Source organism: Dipodomys ordii, unplaced genomic scaffold (assembly GCF_000151885.1).
Source record: "Dipodomys ordii isolate 6190 unplaced genomic scaffold, Dord_2.0 Scaffold161, whole genome shotgun sequence".
In the NCBI taxonomy this organism is placed as follows: domain Eukaryota; kingdom Metazoa; phylum Chordata; class Mammalia; order Rodentia; family Heteromyidae; genus Dipodomys; species Dipodomys ordii.
In genome coordinates this window covers 3,831,846-3,848,916 of record NW_012267377.1, presented here as the reverse complement: position 1 = coordinate 3,848,916, position 17,071 = coordinate 3,831,846, and the positions used below count along the sequence as shown (strand labels likewise).

At 40.4% G+C, this 17,071-nt stretch overlaps 1 protein-coding gene across 1 annotated transcript in view; it reads right to left on the bottom strand.

Annotated features, from left to right (window-relative positions):
- Positions 1–17,071, bottom strand: part of Hecw1 (HECT, C2 and WW domain containing E3 ubiquitin protein ligase 1) — a 163,979-nt gene that overhangs the window by 43,261 nt on the left and 103,647 nt on the right. Inside the window, exons 13-16 of the mRNA XM_013033006.1 lie at positions 16,416–16,601; positions 12,441–12,575; positions 3,774–3,879; positions 2,463–2,559 (exon numbers count right to left, since the gene is read on the bottom strand). Coding sequence (XP_012888460.1) covers positions 2,463–2,559; positions 3,774–3,879; positions 12,441–12,575; positions 16,416–16,601 — 524 coding nt within the window. The remainder of the gene's footprint in view (positions 1–2,462; positions 2,560–3,773; positions 3,880–12,440; positions 12,576–16,415; positions 16,602–17,071) is intronic.

Below are 17,071 nucleotides of genomic sequence, written 5' to 3'. Positions count from 1 at the left end.
CCCCCCTATTTGACTTTTCTAAAGTTTAAAATGAGTCTAATGCTTTGGTGAGTTCATATTCCTCCAAGAGATAAGCAATGAACTCATTATGGTAGAATCAGTAATAAAGATTTATGTGTAGCAATGTGTCAGATGCTCTTCAGGTAATGCAATCCCCCAGAAATTCCTTAGAAATCCCCTTCAGTTGCACACTGTGAGTCAAAGAATGACCCTTAAATAGATGGCCCTGGGTATGGCATTGCCTTGTGTAGGGAAACCCCAGAAGGCAATTTTTGAATGCTGAACACAAATAGAAGTGGCAATTACTCATTCTAACTCTCACATGCTCCTGACAAAGACTAAAAGTAGTAGTGTCTATATTTATCTTTAAGATCAGGTTTTGAGGGAACAGACTAGATACCAAGACAAAAGGCTGACAGTGTGCAGGGAGACCAGGTAAATAACATAATACAATGGATCTAAAAACAACCTGGGGTATAAAAAGAATGACAGTAAAGCAACACAGAAAGAATTCTACAGTCTGCCTGGACCCTACATGTTTGCCTTTGATATAAGCCTTTAGGAAAGGATGAGGTACTCTTAATAGAGAAGCCACTCAGGCAGAGACCTTGGACCTTGTGTTTAGAATCCTGGCTTTATTCATCCACAATCACACCTTGGGACTATTGTGTGAAGGACAGTAGGGACATGCTATAAAGGGGGAACTCTGGTTATGGTGCAATCATGGGGTGGAGGGGGGAGCTTTCCAGTAACATCCTAGGGAGAAATTAGAGGACCCAACGTTGGGTCACAATGGGGAGAAAGAAGGAAGGGGGGACATGCTGGGGTGAATATTTGGATGTGGAGATGCAGGAAGAAGAAGGGCTAGAGGAAAAGGATGGTAGGGAGATGGTGGTTTTCAGTAACACAGAGTAATAATACCAGGAGAAAAGGATTCCATGAGGGACCAGTAGAGGGAAAAATAGAGAATGATCTATCTGGAGGGTTGGCCAGGATTTGAACAGAAAAAGGCTACTGGAAAGTGTTAAGAAACAAGGGTAGAGTATACAGGTATCAGTCAGATTTAAGAGGAAAGGGGGGATGGGAAGAACTGTAAGCTTTCACAGGGCTCCATTTGCCTATCCTATTCTTTACAAACATCTTCTTTAAAACAATTCTACAAGGCTAACAACATGACTCCACCATTTTGGTGATAAGGTCAGAAGTCAGAACATGCTGCCATCAGCTACCCTTGGGGTGGAACTAAGGATTTAGATTCCAACAACCCCTCGTGCATCTTTAGCCTTGGAAGGAAAGGGATATTTGAACATTTGGTCAGAAAGCAAGATTTCAGCTTAAGGAGTATATTTTCTGTTTGTAGCTGTAGATGGCTGCCCTTCCCAAATAAATTGTTTCAGAGATGCATTAAAAGAATGATCCCATGGACATGAGGATTTAAGTGGCCATACCACAGATGACACTTTTGGTTTCCTTGATCTTTCTTTCTTTGTTTGTTTCTTTGTTTGTTTGTTTCTTTCTTTCTTTACTTCCTTCCCTTCCTTCCTTCCTTCCTTTCTTCCTTCCTTCCTCTCTCTCTCTCTCTCTCTCTCTCTTTCTTTCTTTCTTCTTTTTTGTGTGTATTGGTCCTGGAGCTAGAACTCAAGACCTGGGTGCTATCCTTGAGGTTTTTTTGCTCAAGGCTAGTGTTCTACCACTTGAGCCACAGCTCCACTTCTGGCTTTTAGGTGGTTAATTAGAGATAAGAATCTCAAGAACTTTTCTTCCCAGACTGACTTCTAACCTTGATCCTCAGTCTCAGTCTCCCAAATAGCTATGACAATAGGAATGAGCCATTGGCTGTTTCCTTGCTTTTTTAAAAAAATATGATAACCAAATAATTGGTTTCTGTTAAACAACTACTCATAAGTAAAAACAATTTATACTGTGCTTTACATATATATGTATATATGTAAATTATATTAATTTATTTTTTGTCAGTCATGGGGATTGAACTCGGGGTCTGGACACTGTCCCTGAGCCTCTTTTTTGTGCTCAAGACTAGTGTTCTACCAATTAAGTCACAGCTTTACTTCCATTTTTTTGAGTAGTTAACTGGAGATAAGAGTCTCATGGGGACTTTTCTGCCTCGGCTGGCTTTAAACTATTTTTCTCATTTCTCAGCCTCCTGAGTAGCTAGGATTATAGGTATGAGCCACTGGCACCTGGCTACAAAGCTATTTAATAATGAAAATGATGTTTCCCTTTGTGTGCTTTCCTTCCAATGCTTGGCAGTGATTCCAACACCACACAAATAGATGAGTAACATCTCTGTGCTGGATTCTTCATTTTGAGGAATCAAATTATAATTTAAATACCCGAAAAAATGCATCATAAATTGCTGCTTTCTATCTAGGGAGAGATTTTTCTACCTAGAAAAGTAGTTGGAGAGATCTGGAACTCTAGGGATGGGTGTCGGACCCTACCTGAGTGCATGGTTCCTTGCCAAACTTGGCTGACGCTCTTGCAGCATTTCAAAAATGTTTGGCTGGCGAAGAAATGCCACAATCTTGTCATTATATGCTGAAACAGACAAAAAGACAGAGTTGTAGTGGAGCTTGCAGCCCAGAGATTTCTAGAAAATGCCTACTTGATATCCAGATTATCTAGGAATTTGACAAACTTATCAAAAAAAGATTAAGCTCTGGAATTTTTTCAAAAGATGCATATTTGTATTTTATAAGAAAGAAATAGTACATGGTTTTCACAAGATAGAATTTAACCTCTGATACATCTTCATCATGGCTTCTAAGATACTCAGCTGTATGACTATTTTACTTTCTTATTTTGAATTTTTTTAAATATGATGTGCTTCCCTTTTATTTTTAACTGATCAAACTAAAAGTGATCTAGGAGTAAGTTGATTGTTCATAGTATGTCAGGAATGTTGCTGAGTGTTAACTCAAGTCTGTGAACCAGTAAAGGAGAATAAAAAAGCTCTTCCCTGAGAGGCATTATCCTCTCATCCTTCTTACTCTTCTTGATCCTTTTGTTAAAATTGATATGGCAGAAGATTCTTTGTGAGTTTTTGGTACTGGTTCTGGGGCTTGAATCACCACCTGGATGCTGCCCTTGAGCTTTTTTGCTCAAGGTTAGCACTCTGCCACTTGAGCCACAGCTCCCTTTCCAGCTTTTTGGTGGTTAGTTGCAGATAAAAGTTTCACAGATTTTCCTGCCTGGACTGTCTTTGAACTCAGATCTCAGCAGAATTACAGGTGTGAGCCACTGGTGCCTGACATAGTACTTTACTGTTACTACCTCCCACTTTGTGCTGATTTTTCAGGCCCAGTAATGGTAATACCCATCATTTTGACCTTTCACACCAATTCCTTAATACAAGTGGCATGTGTTTTGACAAGAGACAGCTGAGGTTTAGAAGGAAGACCATACAAATTTTTCTGTATACACACATGGCAAGAGAGGCCTACATTTAAAGTAGCATCTAATAACCCATCACTTCATTAAAACTGTGTTTCTCTGGGCTGGGTTGACAAATCATTAAAGGAAATAAAGAATGGACATGGTGGTATGGAAGAAGGTGGAATGGAGAGAGGAAGAGGAAGATAGAAGGACAAAGGACAAAGTGAGCAGATAGGAAAAAGGGCAGAGGGAGGATAGCAACACAAAGTCAGGGAGTATCACAAGAGAGGAAGACCAAATTTTAGAAAAGAGTTCATGATAAGGAAGACAAGGCTAAATACTGAGTAGCATGGGGTTCAAAAAGCAGTGATACATACCCAGTGGCAATGACTCATGATGGTGTTGGCTTCGAATAGCAGCTACAAGGCTGTGTCCTGTCCTGGAGAGCAGAGAAGCGCCTCTGTTTCTAGAGACTTCTGAGGCCTAATTTTAAAATATAAGCATAAGACTGTCATCAATTTGTCATCAATCTGTCATCAATTTCAGGTGAGGTTTTGATACTAATTTTTCAACATGAAGGTTAAAGATCATGATATCATCCTAATTTCAAAAAATAGTTATATCATCTGGGCACTGGTAGCTCACATCTCTAATCCTAGCTACTCAGGAGGCTGCACTCTGAGAACCTCAGTTGGAAGCCAGCCTAGGCAGGAAAGTCTTTGAAACTCATCACCAATTAAGCACCAGAAAAGCCAGAAGTGGAGTTATGGTTCAAGTGATATAGTACTAGCCTTAGCACAAAAGTCTAGGGACAGCACCCAGACCCTGAGTTCAAGCCCTATAACAGACAAAAAGGAAAAAGAAAGTTATATCATGAGACTCAGTAAACACTACGTGGAAAATGACCTGTGTAACTTGTGAGCACGAACGGGAGGGGGAAACTAGGGGAAAGTGAAGGAAGGAGTTACATTGTCTAAAAAAAGAAGTGTACACATCCTGACTGATGAGGTGTTAACCCTTCTGTGAAACATCTTAATAATAACAATAACATATTAAAATTACAATTTTCTAAGTATTGGGAAATTCATTAAATTCTAAAAAATGAGGAAGTACAGAAGAAGTATACTATATTCTTGTTAGTAAGAAAGTGACTGAGCCAGATAGCTAGTACTCTCTTTAGATTAAGAAACGTTTCTCAAGCCAGGTGCTGGTGGCTCACACCTATAATCCTAGCTACTCACGAGGATGAGATCTGAGGATCACAGTTCAAAGCCTGCTCGGGCAGGAAAGTCTGTGAAACTCTTATCTCCAATAAACTACCAGAAAACTGGAAGTGGTGCTGTGGCTCAAGTGGTAGAGTGCTAGCCTTGAGCTAAAGAGCTGAGGGACAGTGCTCAGGCCCAGAGTTCAAGCCCCATGACTGACAAAAAAAAGAAAGAAAGAAAGAAAGAAAGAAAGAAAGAAAGAAAGAAAGAAAGAAAGAAAGAAAGAAAGAAAGAAAGAAAAGAAACATTTCTCATCAGGTTAGATAAACTATAACTAAAAATTATCAGTAAGGTATGTTTACAATTTTCATTTCCAAGAGGTAGCATTGAACTCCAGTAATAAACACGGAATAGGCTTGCTTTTGAAACAGTGGTTACTGTGTTCAAAAAGCTTCACATAGTACCTTAGAACTACACACATATTTCAAAGTAAGATTAAGTTCAGTTTACCAAGACAGAATCTGAGGTGCCAAGAAATCTTGTCCTAAATTTTCAAGTATAAGAGAACAACACTGATTGTGACTAACACTGGACTGTCAACAATGATTGTAACTAACACTGGACTGTCAAGTGTTTGTTTGTACCTATCATGTCACCAGATTCCATTCAAAGTCTCGGCTTTGCTTTGAAATTTTGACAAAATTTTATGGGGTAAATAACTTGCTTAGCCTAGAATAGATATTTGTGACAACTCCAAACGAATAAGTCAATTTTAAAAATTAGGAAATCCTTCTAAGTTCTAGAGCACAAATTTTCTACCATGATTCATATATATATATATATATATATATATATATATATATATAGTTTCTTAAAATTCTTAGAGCTACTCAGGTTGTGGTGGATTCTTGTAATCCTAGAACTCAGAAAGGGCAAGAAGATCACAAGTTCATGGCCCAGGTGTGTTCTCTGTGTCTGTCTGTCTGTCTGCCTCTCTTTTTCTCTCTCTCTCTCTCTCACACACACACGCACACACACACACACACACACACACGCACACACACACAGAGTCACACATATTGCCACTGCAGAGTAACTAAAACCAGGGCACTATAGATTTTCCACATTGGAACACATTCACAGATGTCAAAATTTAGTGAAGATTATGAATCACTCTAAAATATTTGAAAAAGTATGATAAATAGGCTCTAAGATATTTAAGAACTTTCCAAGTAATTTTATAACACATTTAAAAGGAGTCTAGGGGCTGGGAAGGTGGCTCAGTGGTAGAGTGCTTGCCTTGCATGCAGGAGGCCCTGGGTTCGATTCCTCAATACCACATAAGCAAAAAGAAAAAAGCCAGAAGTGGTGCTGTGGCTCAAGTGGTAGAGTGTTAGCCTTGAGCTGAAGAGCTGAGGGACAGTGCCCAAGCCCAGAGTTCAGGCCCCACGACCAGACCCAAAATCAATCAATAAATAAAAGGAGTCTAAATACCTAGACAAAAATGGAAAAGAAATTCTCCATTAGTTACTTATACAAACAGGGCACTAGTGACTCATGCTTGCAATCCTACCTACTCAAGAGGTTGAGATCTGAGGCTCATGGTTCAAAGCCAGTTGGGGAAGAAAATCCATGAGACTCTTATTTTCATTTAACCACTATAAAGTGGAGCTGTAGTTCAAGTGGTAGAGAGTGAAAAAAGCTAAGGAACAATGCCTATACCCTGAGTTCAAATCCCAGCACACACATGGCTCACACAGAACTTAGGAGAGTTCTGATGAAATCTTAAGAGAGTTTGATGAAATTAAGCTATGGAGTCTAGAAAGATCAAGCAATCCTCCAAAGGTCATTTAAGACTAGGCCATCTTGGATATCACAAATGGCAATATAGGAAACACCTATGGTTCTTAATTAAGCATGGTAACTGTTGGAACTCCTTGGGTTTTACTTCCATGTTCCTGTCTCAAAGGAGTTAACATCCTTCCTGTGTGGAGATGTGCTCTTACTTTGTTATCTCTATGACGCAGTCTTCATTCCTTTTCTGGAAGCAAGGGGAGGTATATCCATCCTTTCTTTTTCTCCTGGACCTTCTCATTGCCATGACTTATTGAGGGACAAGGAACTAGATTCTGTGCCACATGAGTGATTTTTCACTCTGACCTCATCACACTCAGCTCTGCACAGCTGGTGTAACCAGACACCAGCAGCACAGGCTGGTTTCTCCTTGGCCACTGTTCTAGTCTCATCCAAATGGTAACAAAGTGATGGAAGAAAAGTTTTTTGATTACTAACCTAGGAAGTACTGAGTCCTTCATTTCTTTTTCTTTAATTTAAAAAATATATAAAAGTGTTCTGGAACTGAAATGATACAGTTCTTTTCCTTAAAGGCAATTAGGTCAGTCCAACTGGATGTGTGTTTTAAATATTTTCAATGCAGAATTCTCAAAGACCACTTAATCAAAGATTATTTAAATGATGAGTTATGTGAGTAATTTGGAAAATGGCTAAAGTTCAGGAGACCCCACAATTTCAATCCAAGTGAAGGTGTTTAACTACAGGCAGGTCCTGGGGTTTGAAATAGGAAGGGCACCCTGCTATTCCTGACTCACAGGGATTTTATGGGTTGTGGATATGCTTTAGGGAACATGTAACCTCTTCTGAGTTCACCTGCTCACTGACAAAACTAAGCCAAGTTGAAAATCTTTAGAATCCAGTTGAAGTTTGGGTACTCTAAAAGCAGATGGCTGGATGATGGGTATGTACAGGCCAACTACAAGCTATAGGAAATAATACTGGGGACAGACAGGACTAAAGGGTTCCCAGAATAGTAGAAAACTTGCCTGCCAAGGAGTAGTGCTAGATGGCCAGACCAATCTGGAGGATAAGGATGGTTTGATAGAAATGTTCTTCTCCAGTTTGGGGTGTGTGAATTGAGAATATCAGGGAGGCTAGGAAATTCTAGGATTCTGTGTTTGAGCTAGATTTTACAATGCATCCTTGTAGTCACACCGTGGTTACTCAGCCAGCTGAGAGACTGACTTGCAGCTCACTGCCAACTTCAGGCCAGAATGACTCTTCTAACTACTGAAAATGACTAGAAGACTGGATTTTCTTTTTAAAGCCCAAATTGTATGACTCAAATTTTTTGACATTTGGGCTGTAGATATATTTGTGTTTGTGTGTGTATATATGTATGTGTATGTATGTGTAAGAGAGAAACAGAGTCAGAGAAACAGAGACAAGAGAACTACAGAAAGAAAGAAGAGGAGGAGGAAGAAGAAGAGAAGAAGGAATCCTACTTCAGACATGCTAGGATTGGCTGCTCTACATATGATTGGGTGAAACCCTATTTTCAGTAGAGACTACTTTTAGGATTTCTTTTCCTTTTGATGTTGATTACTTTAATCATCACTGGAAATGGGAAGGCTGAAAACATTTAGCTCTCTAGACAAAACAAAACAGATAGCCTGAGAAAATAGTTTTCAGTAACTAGTAAACAAGCTTCCCTTCTGCATTACAATTTGGAAATGTATACTTTCTTTTTAAGGCTGTGATTTAAACTTTAAACTTCATCAGGCTAATAAACAGCTAATGTTCTCTCTGAAAACAATGGAAACATGATGTTAAAAATGTATCAGCAAGTGCAGAGGAAGGGTCCTATGGATGAATTTGCACCATTCCTGGGTTCTTTTTGTGATTTAAGAAAAGATCACCCAGGCACAAGTGGCTCATGCCTGTAATCCTTGCAACTCAGAAGGCTGAGATCTGAGGATCACAGTTCAAAGCCAGCCCGAGCATGAAAGGAAAGTCCATGAGACTCTTATCTCCAGTTAAAAAAAAAACCACCAGAAAACCGGAAGTGGCACTGTGGCTCAAGTGGTAGAGAGCTAGCCTTGAGCTAAAGAGCTAGGGACAGTGCCCAGGCCTAGAGTTTAAGCCCCAGAGCAAAAAAAAATCAATAGCCAGTAGATGGTGGCTCACACCTGTAACCCTAGCTACTCAGAAGGCTGAAATCTGAGGATTGCAGTTAAAAGCCAGCCTGGGCAAGAAAAATCCATGAGACTCTTATTTCCAATTAACCACCAAAAAGCTCGAAGTAGACATATAACTCAAATGATAGAGTGCTATTCTTGAGTGAAAAACATTGGCCAGGAAGGAAGGAGAATAGGAAGGGAGCAGGCTTCTCTTATTTCCTTTCATCAACATGTCCACAAAGACCTAAATTCCTCTCACTAAGCTCCAAGTCTTTGAGGAGAAGGGTGGTAGGCATTGAACATAGCTTCAATATGCTAAATAGACATACTACTTCTAAGCTACACCCCCAGGTCCTATGCCTCCATTTTTAAAGATTTTAGGAGGACCAAATCTTTACCACATGGAATTTGGGGCATATGGCCCCATCACCATGGTGGCTGTGGCCTCAAATAAGCCTCTCTTTCTTTCAAATCCCTCTTTACTATGATCTTTCCTCTGCTTGGCCTTCATTGTTTTCTTTTCAAGATTCTAGTTTGTACAGACACAGTAAGAAAATCTGAGCTGTGATTCTGAGTTCCCGTGTGGTTTGAGCTATTCAGTTTACTTACTATTAAATAAGATTTTTTTGTGTGTGCTGGTCCTGGGGCTATCCCTGAGGTTTTGTGCTCAAGGCTAGTGCTCAAAAGTAGCCACAGCTCAACTTCAGGCTTTCTGGTGTTATTCTGGAGATGAGAGTCTCATGGACTTTCCTGACCAGGCTGGCTTTGAACTACAATCCTCAGATCTCAGCCTCCTGAGTAGGTAGAATTACAGGTGTGAACCACCAGCATCCAGCTAAAACAGGATTCTTATCTAGCGTGGGACTACTGTGTTGTGATGTCTGAATGGGGGGAGGGGATATGGTGGATTTTAAGTGTTAACTTTATAGGATTAAGAGATACCCACATAGTTAAAAAGCAGTATTTTTCAACATGTTTTTGAAGGCATTTCTGGAAAAGTATGTCATTGGTATCATGGACTAAGTAAGTAAAATCCACCCTCACTCAATGCATCATCTTGTTGATTGAGGGCCCAGATAGCACAAAAAGAGCAGAAGAACGGTGAATGTACCATCTCTTTTCTGAAGGTGACACTTGTACTGGAAGCTCCTCACTTTCTGGGCTTTCACTGCACCCCCCCCTTATTTTTGGCAGTCGTGGGGCTTGAACTCTGGGCCTGGGCACTGGTTCAGCTCAAGGCTAGTGCTCTACCACTTGAGCCATAGCGCCACTTCTGGTTTTCTGAGTGGTTTATTGGACTGACAGACTTTTGTGCCCGGCTGGCTTTGAACTGTGATCCTCAGATCTTAGTCTCCCGAGTAGCTAGGTTTTACAGGTATGAGCCACCAGCGCCCAACTTGGGGTTTCACCTTTGGACTGATAGTTACACAATTGGCCTCCCTGGTTCAAGGGAACTCAAACATAGACTGAGCTTCTTGGGTTCTCCAGCTTTCAGAGAGCACAAAGTGGGACTGCTCAGCTCCATAATCACATAAACAAATTTCCATGATAAACCCCCTGCCATCCATCCATTCACCCACCCATCTATCCACCATCCATCCACCCACCATCTATCCATCCATCCATCTACTCATTCACTCATCTACCCATCCACCCATCTACCCACCCACCCATCCATCCATCCATCTATCCATCCATCAATCCATCTATCCATCCATCAATCCATCCATCCATCTGTCCATCCTTCCATCCATCTGTCCATCTGTTTGTCTGTCTATCCATCCATCTACTCTATGTTCTATCTACCCATACCCATACATCTACTCTAATGGTTCTGTTTTTCTGAGAGATCTTGATCAAAGGTTTTTTGTTTTGCTTTGATTTTTCCTTTGTTTTCACTGTCAGGACTGAGGAGATAGGGATACTTTCAACATTTAATGGATAGGATCAGGAAATAAAGTGCCTGAGATGCTGAAATAATTCTACAAATCACAACATTGTCCTGCCCCTCAATTCTGGTAGTCTTCCTTTGTTGAGAAGCTATGAATGAAATCATTCCTAAAGCCCCACCCCCCACTTTTTTGTCAGTTGTGGGGCCTGAACTCTGGATCTAGGCGCTGTCCCTCAACTCTTCAGCTCAAGGCTAGTGCTCTACCACTTGAGCCACAGCGCCACTTCTGGCTTTTTCTGCTTATGTGGTGTTGAGGAATCAAACCCAGTGCTTCATGCATGGGAGGCAAGCACTCTACCACTGACCCACCTTCTCAGCCCCATTAAGCCTATTTTCACACAGAAATTACCATTTTACTTTCTTCAAATTCATTCCATATGTCTTTTAAAAAAGGCCTCCCTTGGTCTGGGAATGTTACTTAGTGGTAGAATGCTTGTCTAGCATGCATAAAGCCATGGCTTTGATTTCTCAGTACTACATAAATAGAAAAAGCTGGAAGTGGCACTGTGGCTCAAGTGGTAGAGCACTAGCCTTGAGTACAGAGAGGCTCAGGGACAGTGCCCAGGCCCTGAGTTCAAGCCGCAGGACCACCATCAACAACCAAAAAACCCCACTCATTTGTGTGATATTCAAAGTGTTTCAAAAACCAGGAAGGTCACATGGATCCATCCACTGCCTCCTACAGATCTTTCTCAATCTTCCCTCTGCACCTCTGTTCATGTTTTGCTTATGCTGTACACTAGCTTTTCCTTTGTATCTAGCTAGATTCTACTAAGTTCTAGGTCAGGTATCTTACTTCAAAAGATACCCAACCTTGGCCTCTTTTGAACTTCTATGACACAGAGTCTGAACATCTCTCTTGGAACCCCATCAAATTCTCATTTCTCATTTGTATTTTTAGCCTGGCCTCAAAAACAGAATCCAAAGTTTTGCAGGGCACGGATTGTCTTATACTACTTTGTATGCTACTAAATCAATATTTGCTGCACAAAGCTGAAAATAAAGTCAACATCACCCAGCACATCCTTTCTCTATTTTTATACCAAAGACCCTCCTGTCCTTCTATTCCCTAAGAGGAACCAGATATTTATTTTTTTAGGGTCTTTTTTTCTCTGGGTGCTGCCCTTTGTAAGATGTCCTGTGCCTCTCAGTTTCTCTGTTGCTCTGCTTGTTTTCCTCTGTTTGGTCAAAGCTACAGAAGTGATAGGTGGAGGGATGGTGAGGTTTTAAAATCTGATGATCAGAGTCAGTTGGGAGCGGATGTATTAAGAAGAAACAGATGCACATTAAGGCTCATTCATCATCATGTATTAGCTAGTTTTTCTTAGCTTGTTTTTAGCTGATGAATGTGCCACCTTGCCATTAATGTTGATATTAAATGAACTGTATTTGGGCTGTCCAATCAACGTCTCTTTTATGAGAAATGGTTCTCAGCTCCTAGCTCCTGAGATCCTGGTGGTTTCTATGAATAGAAGGCCCAGATTCTTTAGAAAAAGTCAGGAAATAAATAGGGACTGGTTTATACTATCACTAAGAATTACTTCTTTGCTTGAGAAGGGGGGGCGGGACAGGGAAAGGTATGGGATGCAAAAACTAATTTGGAAAGACAAGAAAGAGATAGTTCAGGATGACAACAGCTTTTCACGAAGCCATGAAGGGGTAGCTACTAAGTTGAAAGAGCTGTGACACCCTAATGAGCCACTTTCTCTGTGAATTGGGTTAAATGATGACAGACAGAGAAGATACAAAACCAAGGAAGAGTAATACTAACAAGGGATTAGATATTCATCGGGCCTGACAATTTCCCCCAGTTTTTAGTCCACACATATACTTCCCACCACTGGATCCCAGTCACTAAGTGACAGTGTTAGCCCTACAGAAGAGCAGACTCTGTGCATGTGTGAGGACCATTACCTCTCCAGCGCTGTAACTCCGGAGCCGCTGGAGGTGCTGTCGATGAGTCAGGTGATTGGGAAGGCGACCGTTCTGAAGAGGGATTCGAGGGTCAATGAAAGTGGTAGCTCGACTGTTGTGGTCCACAAAGAAAGACTGCAGACAGACCGGTAAGACAAAAGACACTGTGAGACAGCAGCCAGACATGGAATGATGCTTCAAGAGAAAGTTATGGAGCTTGGTCATCATGCTTATTTCTGCCACTTCCTCCCCCGACATTTTAAAATCTACTCAGAACTCCTCTAGCCAGATGGAAATTGGGCAGGCTAGGCATCTGTTTGCTCAGCAGTTGAATGATAAGGAGGTAACTAAAATAATGCCAACTATCACAAGTTAAAAACAACCATCAAAATGCTTTTGAACCAAACACTATTAGTGAAGATATATCAGCCTTAAATGATCTCAATCAATGCTAATCTTGGATATTTTTATATGTCACCTGACAAAAGTGATCAAGGAAATTTTACACAGGTTTAGAAATTATTTGGGGGGAGATGTGAGCTTGTAATATCAAATATTGGGTATTATTGTAAACAAGCTTTTTAAAAGGATTTACAAAAAAATCACTCCAAAATTTCATTATGGAAATAAAAAATACCCCAAATTACATCTCCTCTGTCTGCTATCATTTAACCCAATTCATAGAGAAAGTGGCTCATTAGGGTGTCACTTCACTTTCCACTTAGTAATTACCCCTTATGGCTTTGTGAAAAGCTGCTGTCTTCCTGAACTATCTCTTTCTTGCCTTTCTGAATTATTTTTTGCATCCCATACCTTTCCATGCCCCTCCCTTCCTCAAGCATATTACTTCTTAGTGGTATTATAACCCAATCCCTATGTATTTCCTGACTTTTTAAAAAAAGTATTTGGGCCTTCTATTCATAGAAACCACCAAGATCTCAGGAGCTATGGATTGGGAACAATTTCTCATAAAAGAGACCTTGATTGGACAACCCAATTTTTTTTTTTACAAAAGTAAATATAAACTCCAAATATCATGTGAATCAATACTATAAAATTTCCCACACAGACAGGAAAAGGACTGAGTACCCAAGTTGGAATGCCCTGAAAACCTGATAGCCTTAGCAAGGGAGGCTCTGTTAAACACATTCAGCAAGGTATACCAGTTAACTACAGTTTGGTAAAAGCTTACAATTTCGACATCTTCAAATATTTCATAAAACAGGAGTATTTTCAGTAAGCATAAACTATAAGTGGGAACCTCCTTAAATGCATAAACAGGCTTGCTGTAGACCACTGGTATCATGGATAGACAGCTGCAAGAAGAAGGGCATTGAGGAAAAATCAGGAGTGCTCAGGATGCATAGAGCTCAGTACTCTAAAATAGCTCAAATGCACGCACAGTAATCCTGAATCTCCATGACTTAAAACTGTGTGCATATTACATCATGAAATTTCAGTGGCACACATGAATAATGTTCTTTAAAACCAGATGTTATTTCATTCTCTTTACACAAATTCACTATTTTCACCCTACAGTGCAGCCCAACAAAGACACACTGCCTAAATGTTCACTTTGTCACGTCAACCACGCATATTAAGTGCCCCTCCCCCTTTTGTCAGTCCTGGGGCTTGAACTCTAGGCCTGGGCGCTGTCCCTCAGCTCTTCAGCTCAAGGCTGGTGCTCTACCACTGAGCCACAATGCCATTTCTGGTTTTCTGGTGGTTTACTGGAGATAAGAGTTCCACAGATTTTCCTGCCCGGGCTGGCTTTGAACTACAATCCTCAGATCTCAGTCTCCTGAGTAGCTAGGATTACAGGCGTGAGCCCCGAGTGCCCAGCTATATGCCCTTTTTTATATGTGAAGATTATCACAACTTTTACTTTCTTTTGAGGAGACATGTTTTCACAAAATTGAGGTCAGGAACAGCAAATTACCCAGAGATTTCAACACAGCTGCGGATAATATGGAAGTGACCATCCTCAGATCTCAGCCTCCTGAGTGGCTAGGATTATAGATGTGCGCCACTGACACTGGCTTGTGAAGTATTTTATTTTAACCCTATAGTCACCTAGAGTTCATTTTGAATCCTTGATCCGCAAAGCTTCTGTGATTTTATTGTCAGTACCAGGGTTTGAACTCAGAACCTTTGCTTTCTCAGCTGGCACTCTACCTAAATCCATGCCTCTTGCCCAGCTTTTTGCTGGTTAATTGGACATGGTGTCTCATGGACTGTTCCATCTGGGCTAGCTCTGAATAGTAATTCTCCAGAAGTCAGCTGCCTGAATAGCTAGGATTACAGGCATGAGTCCCACTAAAACGTATGATTTTAAGGTTGTGCTTAAATTTGTTATCTTAAAATATGGCTTTACATGATTCTTTTTTTCAGGTTTTTTTTTAATGTGATCATTTAAAAAAATGTCCCACAGGCTCTTGAAAAGAAGTTGTAAGCTCTATTTTGATGTTTCTTTTAAATCATAGCCAAAAAAACACAACATAAAATGTACTATTTTAATGAGTTTCAAATGTACAGTTCTGTGATGTGACTTGCTTTGTTCTCTTATTAGTACACATCATCCCAAACTGAAACACTATGACTGAATAGCAACAATTCTCTCCTTTCGAAAGTCCCTGAAAAAATCTCCCTTCTACTTTGTCTTTATCAATTTGACCATTCTAAATGCATCATATAAATTGAATTGTAAAAAAAAAATTTTCATGTCTGGCTTATTTCACTAAGTATAAAGTTGCTAAGACTCATTCACATTTTACCATGTGTCAGAATTTCACTGGCTTTTCAAGGCCAAATAATATTTCATTTAATGTACATAATATTTTGTGTAATCATCCAGGTACACTCTACTTTAACAAAAGGATGAATAAATGTTTCATTATTACAAAATTATATTTTACAGATCTCACCTGTTTTTCTTTATTTAGTATGATATGGTGTTTTTTAGCTTATAAGGTATACTATATATATTTAAGATAGGTCTTTCTGTGTAGCACAGCACAGTGATTCATCACACTTGTGATCTTCCTGTCTTAGCCCCCAAAAGGCTTGAATTACAGTATAAATATGTGCCACTAAATGTGGTTCAATTTTAATTGTCATTGATTAATATATAGTCTTTGGCTCATTTAATGAATATGGATTTGAACTCTCCTTTATATGCCATTACTATTTCACATAATATTAATATCATATCTTTAAACTTTCTGCATCACTTCTTAGATATATTTCTTTATAAAACTAGATCTTGTTCCTAAATTTGAAAATGTTTTCCTTTGACATATGAATTTATCTTATTTGTACCTATTGGCATAACTGTTGTGCTTGGATTTACTGTTCTAATTTCTTATTTTTTCTGTTGTGGGGCTTGAAATTGGGGCCTGGGCGCTGTCCCTCAGCTCTTCAGCTCAAGGCAAGCGCTCTACCATTTGAGCCACAGCACCACTTCCTGTTTTCTGGTGGTTTATTGAAGATAAGAGTCTCATGGACTTTCCAACCCCGGCTGGCTTTGAACTGTGATCCTCAGATCTCAGCCTCCTGAGTAGCTAGGATTACAAGCTTGAGCCACCAGTGCCCAGCTACTTTTCTAATTTCATTTTTATTATTTCTATTCCATTGCAGTTTTTTCCCCCCATGCTTTGCGCAAAAAATCCCATCCAACCCAACCCAATCCAAACCAACCCCAAATCCCTCTATTTTGTTTTATCTTTCAGAGGAATTTGGAAGAGAAAAGTCTTGTTTGCAGTGGCACACACAGATTGTGGGATAGCATGCATGCTGTGTTGCCCTTGCTCACTGCCCCCAGTGACAGTATTGAAAGTGAGAATCTCCCATGTTGGACAGTTACCACCTCCCTGCTTCTGGCTGGCCAAGAGTATCCCTGAATCACGTGACTGACTCACTTTCTTACCAGTCTTCTCTCTGGTGAATCAGCAATGGGTGAGAGCCTGCCACACTCACCTTTCCCTGCTGGTCTGTTTTGATCTCCCAGCCCCGGGGCAGTTCGAGTCGAGTGTCTGCGAACATGTTGATGAAATTCACCAAGTCTCGGTTGTGCTGGTAGCGTTCAAAGTTTCGAGCATCTCGTCGGACTTTCAGAATCATGTGCTTTAAGCAGGTGCTACTGGTGAAGACTCGGTAGGCACTCTGAGCCCATTCAGGGACAATTTTGGTAGAGGGTATGAAATGAGGAAAAACACACACCAAGCATACTGTGAACACTTTATCATCCAGTAAGGTGATCACTATACAGAGATTTTATGTGAGTTTGACATGAGGGTGTCAGAAGCATGAATCTTGCTCAAGAAGTGAATGTCCAGTATCAACATCCATGGGCTTTTTGCCATCAGTTTTACCTGGTACCCTGCTGCCTTGGACACAAAAGCTGTGTCTGTGAGCATCACTCCTTCCTCCCTATTCCTGTCTCTGACAGCCGAGTTTGCCTCTGGTCCTCTTACCTGTCTAATACACAGCAGTAATTCAGGGCCCCTTGATGACATAAGGTGGGGACCTGAAGAAGTCTATCATGCCTGGGAAGCCTATTTAAATTTTTGGGGTCAGGGAATGAGAAGAAATGAACAAAGTTTTAGAAGTTTTTAAATGTGTCCAATGACAAT